General features: G+C 43.6%; 1 protein-coding gene across 1 annotated transcript in view; it reads right to left on the reverse strand.

Annotated features, from left to right (window-relative positions):
* LOC122259199 (mediator of RNA polymerase II transcription subunit 29) overlaps positions 1 to 10,000 on the reverse strand; it is a 21,872-nt gene that overhangs the window by 10,235 nt on the left and 1,637 nt on the right. Inside the window, exon 2 of the mRNA XM_086545554.1 lies at positions 1,336 to 1,544. Within this exon, the coding sequence (XP_086401680.1) occupies positions 1,336 to 1,544 (209 nt within the window). The remainder of the gene's footprint in view (positions 1 to 1,335; positions 1,545 to 10,000) is intronic.

A 10,000-nucleotide genomic window follows, 5' to 3' on the forward strand; every position in this document is an offset into this window, starting at 1 on the left:
CCCCGTCGTGACTGGGTTAATTGAATAAGGTGCCCTTGTTTTTCTTTCCGGCAAAAGTTTCATAAACCAGTATCTTACATATAAGTGCTATTCACTGTTCTCTGCAAGAAAACTACTTTCACTGCCTACATGCACAATGAGAGCAAACACCTTATGAAGCAGACGTTTAATCACGTCAAAACTAACAACATCTCCCTCTTCCTTTTAATGAAGAAATAACTTCAAGGGCAAAGATATTATTTATGAGATACAAAAATCATAAATAAAAAGACTTTTGAGATAGACTTTTAAAATTCACTTTTAAAATATTTCTTGGATAGAGAACCACTAATTCAGCTGGGCAATGACTACCACAGCTATACAATAAATGGGGGGAGTTTCTTGTTTGTTTGTCATATAAGTGGTTGTAGTATTTTTTAGTTTAGTAAAGACGTAATAGTTGGTAGATGTTGGTTTTTGGGTATTTGTTTTAGTGTTTGGTGTTGTTGTGGTTATTTTATGTGGTTTAGGTTTGTTGTGGTTTGTTAGAAAAGTAACCATACCCTTGTACAGCAAAGTGCTAATTTTAGTAACCATATACCTTAAAGGTATATACTTATTATAAGAAATAACTAAAGAATGGTGTTCCTTTTGGGAGACCTTTAACTTATAAGTGACAATGCAATAACAATAGTAGCCAAATCCATACAACACAAAGTAATACTGAAATGCAATAATACTGTAAGTCAATCTTTCTAGTTAATTCTATACACATGACTTTGTTTCACCTTAACCCATTGGTCGCGGTATTAAAAAAAGGTCTGTGCAGTAGGATAGCTGAATTACATTGCTCCTGGCATTGGTGCCACCGCGACTGATCACCGACTCTGCTGTGCACCAAAATCATGGCCATCCGCTGACAATGGGTTAACCCATTGGTCGCGGTATTAAAAAAAGGTCTGTGCAGTAGGATAGCTGAATTACATGTCTGGCATGGTGCCATCCGCGTCTATCACCGACTCTGCCTTTGCACCAAATCATGCCATCCGCTGCTAATGGGTTAATGGAAAAGGTCGCCTCATATGATGTGCAATCTTGGGCGGCCATCTTAAGATGTTCCATATGTTTTCTATTATTTTCTAGATTTACGGTATGATATATGAGTAAACAAATAAACAGCTTGTAATTTCAACAAAAATAAAAATGCAGTACTATGGTCATCCCACCTCATGAAACATGCCCATCCCTTATGATATGTGTGAATGTAAAATAATGGAAGAGAGAAAAATCTTTTCATTTGTTTTTCAATCCTGTATCAAAATACTTTAAAAAGCGGCAAATACATGACAGACAGACCATTAGAGCATCCTTCATCTGCCAGTAGTGATGTTTGACACGACTTATACTGTCTTTCTGCTCCTGTTGCTGATTTGTCTGTTGTTGTTGTTGTTGTTGTTGTTGTTGTTGCTGCTGCTGTTGCTGCTGTTGCTGTTGTTGTGTTTGTTGCTGCTGTTGATGCTGCTGTTCTTGAGCTTGCTGACTTTGCTGCATGCTCTGCTGTGGACCTGTTGAGATATTGAAATATATCACCACTTGAATTCATGATTATGTATAGAGGGATACCATGTTAAGGATATATATATATATATATATATATATATATATATATATATATATAGAGAGAGAGAGAGAGAGAGAGAGAGAGAGAGAGAGAGAGAGAGAGAGAGAGAGAGAGAGAGAGAGAGAGAGAGAGGAAGAGAAGAAACGAGAGAGAGGAGAGAAAGAGGATCGAAGAGAACGAGAAAAGAGAGCGGAGAAGAAGAGGCAGAGAGAGAGAGAGCGGAGACAGACGAGAGGAATCGAGATGAGACGGGACGGAGGAGGAAGAGAGCGGAGGGAGAGAGACCAGGAGACGAAGGCGAGAGAATGGGCGAAAAGAGTACGACGCGAGAGAGAGGAGAGGAGAAGTTACAGAAGGAAGACGAGAGGAGCAGAGACGCAGCGAAGGCTAGAGTCGAGAGAGAGAGAACGGAGAGAGAAGCGACAGGGAGAGAGTGATGAGAATCGAGGAGAGAGACTAGAGAGGGAAGCGCGCGCTATCCATAGAGTGTCTTTGAGTTCGCTCTTTTTCTATTCCTCGATAGAGACCTTAGTAGCTCTTGCTCGCTCTGTATCTATATCTATATCTATCTACAGATCCGCGATCTTAATCTCTCTCTTCTATATGAGCTCTGATCTAGGATATAGCTCATAGCTAGACGCGTAGAGAGAGCTCAGAGCTCTTACTTCATATCTCTCTAGCTCTATCCGATCTTATTATCTCTTTCCCCCTTTATCTCTTTTGGCTATCCGGTAGATACAGAGAAGAGAGAGAGAGAGCGGTAAGAGAGGACTGAGAGAAGGAGAGAGAGAGAAGAGAGAGAGAGTCCGGAGTAGAGAGAGCGAGGAGAGGTCGAGAAAGGAGAGAGAGAGGGAGCGCGGAAAGAGACGAGGAGTACGAGAGGCTCTCGCTAGCGAGCTATTTGCGCTCAACAATTGACCTACCCACCTCTATGTCTCCTTCCTCAGTGATCTTTGGTAGAGTCTATTTTGTCATAGATTTGTATTATATAGTAACTCTTGGCTCTATTTATGCTCTTGTTTTGGTATTTTTTGATTTCTCTCTCTCTCTCTATAATACTCTCTCTCTCTCTCTCTCGTTCTCTCTCATATTATCTATATCTATTCTTTATTTATCTCTCTCTACCTTATCTATATCTATCTCGATCTAGTATCTCGCTCTCACATTGGGATATTTGGTCTATCTGCTATCTCGTGTGTGGATGGAAGAACGAGTGGAAGAGCGTCTGGGCACGAGAGAGAGAGAGGAGATGAGCACGTATGTAGAAACCATGAGAGGAGTGAGAGGAGAGGGGTAGACGAGAGAGAAGAGGAGCGAGGCCCGACACAGAGGAGAGACGGGCGGAAGACAAGGGGACGACGATGAGAGAGAGAGAAGCCGAAGAGAGGCGAGGAGAAACTGGCTCTGAGCGCAAAGACAAAGAGAGAGCCGAGAAGGAGAAGACGGATAGGGGCGAGAAGGCGGGAGCAGTAGAGGGTGAGAGGGGAGAGAGGGCGCAGAAGGAGGAGGGGAAGGGAGGGATGGAGTGAAGAGGAGAGGACGAGCGGAGCGAGCCGCGATGAGAGAAGCGAGAGACGACGAGAGAAGTGAAGCAGGGAGAGTGGAGAGAGAGAGAGAGAGAGCGAGAAGAGAAAGGAGGAGAGAGAGAGAGAGAGAAGAGAGAAGCAGAGAGGAAGAGAGAGATGAGCTTAGGGAGAGATCGGAGTGCAGGGGGCGAGAGGGGGAGAGAGAGGAGAGAGAGTGACGAGAGGTGAGGGAGGGATGAGAGCAGAGTAGAGAGAGGAGGATACGAGGAAGAGGAGAGAGAGGAGAAGAGAGGGAGAGAGGAGCAGAGAGAGAGAGAGAGAGAGAAGGAGAGAGAGAAAGAGAGAGGAGGGAGGAGAGAGAGCGAGGAGCGAGGAAAGAGAGGGAGAGTGAGGAGGAAGGAGAATGAGAGGGGAGAGAGGGGAGAGAGGAGAGAGGAGAGAGAGGAGAGATGGAAAGAGAGAGAGACGCCGCGAGAAGGTGAGAAGAGGAGAGAGAGGAGAGAGAGGCTGAGCGAAGAGAGGAGGCGAAGCCAGGAAAGATACCGAGGAGAGAAATCCGAGAAGAAGAGAGGAGGAGCTCGGAGAGAGACTAAGAGAGGAGAGAGAGAGAGAGAGAGAAGAGCAGCGAGAGAGAGAGAGAGAGAGAGAGGAAAGAGAGAGAGAGGGGAGAGAGAGGAGAGCAAGAGGGGGAGAGAGCGAGAGAGAGAGAGAGAGAGAGAGGAAGCTAGATGAGAGGAAGAGGAGAGAGAAGTGAAAAGAGGAGGAGGAGAGAGAGAGAGAGAGAGAGAGAAGAGAGAGTGAGAGAGAGAGAGGACAGAAGAAGAGAGAGAGAGAGAGGGAGAGAGAGAGAGAGAGAGAGAGAGAGAGAGAGGAGAGAGAAAGAGGAGAATGAGAGAGGAGAGAGAAAGAGGAGAATGAGAGAGGAGAGAGAGAGAGAATGAGAGAGGAGAGAGAGAGAATGAGAGAGGAGAGAGAGAGAGAGAGAAGAAAAAGAAAGAGAGGAGAAAAAAGAGAGAAGAGAGAGAAAGAGTGAGAGGAGAGAAAGAGAAAGAAAGAGAAAGAGAGAGAAAATGAAAGGGAAAGAGAGAGAGCGAGAGAGAGCGAGAGAGAGCGAGAGAGGAGAGAGGGGAGAGAGGGGAGAGGGGAGAGAGGAGAGGAGAGAGAGAGAGAGAGAGAGAGAGAGAGAGAGAGAGAGAGAGAGAGAGAGAGAGAGACGATGGAGGGGAGAAGAGGAGAGGGAGAGGAGAGAGGGGAGACGAGAGAGGATTGGGAGACTGAGAGACCGAGAGAGAGAGAGAGAGAGAGAAGAGGGAGACGAAGGAGAGAGAGATGAGAGAGATGTGAGGAAGGTAGGATGAATGGAGAGGAGTGAGGAGAGAGCGAGGAAGCAGAGAAGAGAGAAAGAGAGAGGAGAGAGAGGAGAGAGAGAGAGAAAAAGAGCAACATAAGAGATATAATAAATATGATTTGACTCTCTTTTCATCAGAATAACAAGTAATGATGATAATTGAAACACACTCATCATATCTCTTGCACTGTGAAGCTATTCTGTCTCCTTTATACCTTTATCTACAAAGGGAGATGAAAGATGTAACAAAATAGCATACATTAATTGGAAAGGTCTTTAACCCTATGATGACGGTGCGTAATACCAGTGTGACACAGCTAAATGCCCGATGACGGGGTGACACACCAGTGTGACGTTCCCGATGCAAAATTGCATAGGCCCGGCGTAGGGGGTTTCCACTTATCACCGGGCCCGTCGGGATTGGGTTAATTAGAGGCAAACCTTACTTTATGGGACTTCAGTCTAGGCAATATCTAGCCCTACTTGGGAAACCATGACTATTTCCATTTCCTGCATATTGTTATTCACATACAGTAAAATCTATCTAGAAATTCCTGGAAATATTGAGTTACTGTATATATCTAATAATGGAATACTGTAAGGATAACACTGGAGTACCACCTGTTTTTAAATATATGCAAATGACACTCAAACATTACAGACATGTGGTCACCAGACACCAGGTTTTATTCACTCTGTACACTCCCCACAAACCTATCCACCTATCCACAAACCTACTGGCTGCATAAAAACTCCTCACTAGCCATAAACTTTACTTTGGGATACTTTAAGTACATATGAAATATAAAACAAAAATAGTTGAATGGTTATACAATAAAACAATGAAATATCTTTAGCCACATCATGTAAGGAATTTTCTGGCTTCAGTTTAATGTAAAACTGATATTGACAATAACATTAGTTTTATTATGAATTTAAATATAATTTGCATATAATCCCAATGGATGCAAGACCAAGCTATTCTGTGTTCTCACATGATGCCAGATAATGAAGGATTTTCTTTTCAATATTTCTGAAGCTGAACTTGTATTTTTTTTTCCGTAGATTCTAAAAATGCGACTCATCTTATTGTACAATCTTAGATAAAGGAGATAGAGGCTGCATTACATCTTCCTGATATGCCACATCTGTATGCCCAGCAAAAAAAAAAGGGGACCTGAGTGCTGTAAGACATCACCATGCACACTAAACCTTGCCTATCTGAGCAGACAGGTGTGTGTGCATATGCGTTCTCTCATTTTCTCTCATTTTCTCTCTCTCACTCTCTCACTCTCTCACTCTCACTCTCACTCTCACTCTCACTCTCACTCTCACTCACTCACTCACTCACTCACTCACTCACTCACTCTCTCTCTCTCTCTCTCTCTCTCTCTCTCTCTCTCTCTCTCTCTCTCTCTCTCTCTCTCTCTCTCTCTCTCTCTCCCCCTCCCCCCCTCCCCCTCCCCCCTCCCTTTCCCTCCCTCCCTCCCTCCCTCCCTCCCTCCCTCCCTCCCTCCCTCCCTCCCTCCTTGCTCCCTCTCTCTCTCTCTCTCTCTATCTCTCACTCTCTCTCTTCTCTACTCTGCTCTCCTACTTCCCCTCGGCTCAATTTTCTCTCTCTCTCTCTCTCTCAGCTCTCTCTCTCTCTCTCTCTCCTCTCTCTCGCTTCTTCCTCTCTTCTTCTCTCTCATTCTCTCTTCTCTCTCTCTACTCTCTTTCCCTCCCTCCTCATTTCTCTCTCTCTCGCCCTCCCTCACTCATTCTCTCTCCTCTCTCTCCCTCCTCTCACTCATCTCATCCTCTGCTCTCTCTCTCCCTCCCCTCCTAATTCTCTCCCCGCATCTCTCTCTCTCTCTCTTCCCGCCACCTCACCCTCCCTCGCTCATTCTCTCTCTCTCGCCCTCCCTTGCTCATTCTCTCCTCCCTCCTCTCCCTCTCCCTCCTTCCTACCCCACAACCTCCCCTATCTCCTTCCCTCGCGCATATTCTCTCTCTCTCGCCCTCCCTCACTCATTCTCTCTCTCCCTCTCTCGCTCAGTCTCTCTCGCTCATTCTCTCCCTCTCCCTCTTGCTCCCTCTCTCACTCATTCTCTCTCCTCACTTTTTTTGCTCACCCCCTTTCTCTCACTTCTCTCTCACTCTCTCAGCTCTCTCTTCTCCTTCTTTCTCTCGCTTCCAATTCTCTCCCTCCCTCTTTCTCTTCGCTCATTTCTCTCTACGTCTACCTCCCCTCCCTCTCTCCCTCTTTCGCTGATTCTCTCTCTCTCTTACTCATTCTCATTCTCATTCTCATTCTCTCTCTCTCTCTCTCCATGTATCCACTTTCTCGACGCAAGTACACATTCTAGAATGAATGGTATGGGGAAAAATATTAGTGTTTGCAGGGGGTTTAGAAAGGAACAGTGAAGGTCAGATGAGTTTGATAATAGGGACCTTGAACCCAGAGCACCTCTACCAAGCATACGGATAACTATTCTAGCGTAATCCTAAAAAATAAAACATTCAAATGTATGTTGTATGCATGATAATTTGACATATGGGTAAGCATCAGTGAAATATTTTTTCTTTTTTTTCAAAAATTTGCATCATACTGATATGCTCCTACAGTCATTTAGAACATATGGAGAAATATGGTACCACAGTAAAGGTTAGATTCATTAACCCATTGCGGACGAGTGTCATGACATAAATGACGGAAGAGCTTTGGCTTGACGACAGGCGTCATGATGTTCGAGAATTTTGGATCACTGTGCTATTTTACTGTGCTATGAGAAAGGAATGAGTGAGGATGGCAACTGCAGTCATAATTACTATAATTACTGTAATATTAAGCAAACTTAACCCTTTCCTGATGGGGCACGGCGATAAGTGAAAACCCCTACGACGGGCCATTGCAATATTGCATTGGAAACGTCACACTGACATGACGCCCCGGCATTTGGAATTTAGCTGTGTCACACAGGTGTGATGCACCGTCGTCATAGGATTAATGTCCAAAACCTAGATGGCACCATTTTCTCCAAGCCCCAGCACTCATCCACGGTCACTAGCAAGCACTATCTTTATAGAGCGATGACACAGTAAGTTGACGACCTCTTGCTCTAAAGTATCACCGATGAAGGACGTGCAGGCAGAACAAGAAGAGGAAGGTGACTCAATCCATATCCAGTGTCTAAAATGTGATCCTGTGCCAATATGGATGCCTTTCACTATGGCACTCACAGTCACAGGTTTCCTTCCTCTTCCCTAAATCTTCATGTTATCTTCATTGAAGGTGGTTATATGTTTCGTATTCGTTTATGACAAAAAAAAGAAAAGAAAAAAAGAAGTTGTTTTTGTCCTACCATAAAACAGCAATACTTCTATCACACTGAGTATAAAGAAAATAATGAGCTAATATGGATCATATACTACCATTTTAGTCAACTGTAGCATTGATAGAGCCTGTCATATGGCATATATAAGTCTCTAAACTCAAAAAAACACACAAAAAAATTAACACAAAAATGGCTCTAGTTTTACAGTGAGTGACTGAGAGAGAGTGGGAAGATTCAAATTATGTTGCTTCAAGCTGCCTCACTCTAAAATAAAACCTCTCTTGGAGACTGGGCAAGCGAATCTATCCCCATCTGCAATAGGTTAACCTATTAATGCTGGGTGACAAGATTGTGGTGGCAGTACTTGCTGCCAGGTTTTAAGATATTTTGTCATGGCTTTTCATATGTCTGGCATGCAGGGGAATCAGGTGCATAGCGGTTGGCTGCGGCCAGAGAGGGTAAATAGTTGAGGCGTTAGGGTTACACGCTTGAAATATCCAGGCATTTAGACTGGGTTAATTCGGCCATGTACTAAATCTAGTAAACATGTCCTCTAGAGTAGGAGTTCCTAAACTTCTGGGCACCTTGAAGGTTTTTCATGGAGCCCTAACAAGTCAATTTTTAAAATAAATATGAAAAACAATAAATTCAAATTTTTACATTAACCATATATTTTGGGGTTCCTTGGCTTAAGGTTTAACCTGTTAACGACGGATGACGTGTTTTTTCATCATACGTGACGCAGGAGCTCTTACCTGACAATGGGCGTCATGGAGTTCGGGGATTTTGTATCACTATGTTATTTTATTGTCGCCCCCCCCCTACAGACCCCTCGCAGGTAGACAGAACTTACAGACCCTCGCAGACTATGAGCAAAGTTAATAAGTGGAGTGATGCTGACAATTGCTTTCGCCCTAGTCAAGTAGAGATCACCAGCACAACACAAAATAATTTACTCATAACTGCCATAATATCATAAGCAAAATCGGATCCTCAACTCACTTCCCGACAAAACACTAGAATGGCCACCCATTCCACATTTAGCTTCTAGCAATCATCAGCAGGAGAAGAGAGCCTTGAATGGCATCCATCTACCGGTCTCTAGCTCAGCAAGAGCACTATAATGTCTTCTCATAGAACGGATGGCACATCGCATACCAACCGTTGCCGACCTCCTCTTGCTCAGTTACTAAAAAAGTACCGCAGAATGAAAGAAAGTGCCACGGAAGGCAGAGTACGAAGCACAGGAGCGGAAGGGCGAGCTTTATACCATGATAGATCCCACAACCTGTCCTATATGAGATGTGAGTCACCCCTGTTTCCTTAAGGCAGATAGGGATGTCTTTTATTAGCGTGGAGTCCAAACACCTCTATCTCCTCTCGAACAGAAAAGCACCATGTCCTTACAATCCCATCACGTTCCCACCTTCCCTCACCTCACCCCTATTCACCTTGGCGCCCCCCCCCATGCGCCCCCTTATAAGTTTCGTGTTTGTTCGTGACAGTACACAAATACGAAAAAATAAAGTTGCTTTTTGTCCCCCCCTAAAACAGTAATACTTCTATCACATTGAGTATAAAGAAAAAAAAAAAAAAAAAAAAGAGTTAATATGGACCCTGAACTATGATTTTAGTCAACTGCAGAATTGATGGAACCTGTGATATGACAGATATAAATGTCTAAAAACAGTAAAACACACAAAAAAACAAAAAACAAAAATGGATCTAGCTCTCCAATGAGTGACTAAAAGGGAGTGGTAAAAATCAAATTATGTTGCAGAAGCTGCCTTGATCAGAAATAAAACTCATCCTGGAGCCTGTGTAAGCAAATCTATCCTCCGTCGGCAACAGGTTAAACCAAAGGTAGCCATCACAAAATAAATTACAGATTTACTTCTTTGGGATATTGGTGATATGAGTCATGAAAATCTAAACCAGAGAAAGATGCTCAGGGTGGATGTATATTCAAATAAACAACAAATGATATCTATTCTGCATTTGAACAGGAAAAGAACAACTATATCATAGTTTTTATTTTTCTTCCTCTTACAAAGACGGAGGATAGATTCGCTTGCCTAGTCTCCAAGATGGGTTTTATTTCATAGCGAGGCAGCTTGAAGCATCATAATTTGAATCTTCCCACTCTATTTCAGTCACTCATTCTAGAACTAGAGCCATTTTTGTGTTTTTGTGTTTATGGACTTATATA

Source organism: Penaeus japonicus, unplaced genomic scaffold, assembly GCF_977035675.1.
Source record: "Penaeus japonicus unplaced genomic scaffold, GWHDUDI00000001_assembly GWHDUDI00000002, whole genome shotgun sequence".
NCBI classification, from domain to species: domain Eukaryota; kingdom Metazoa; phylum Arthropoda; class Malacostraca; order Decapoda; family Penaeidae; genus Penaeus; species Penaeus japonicus.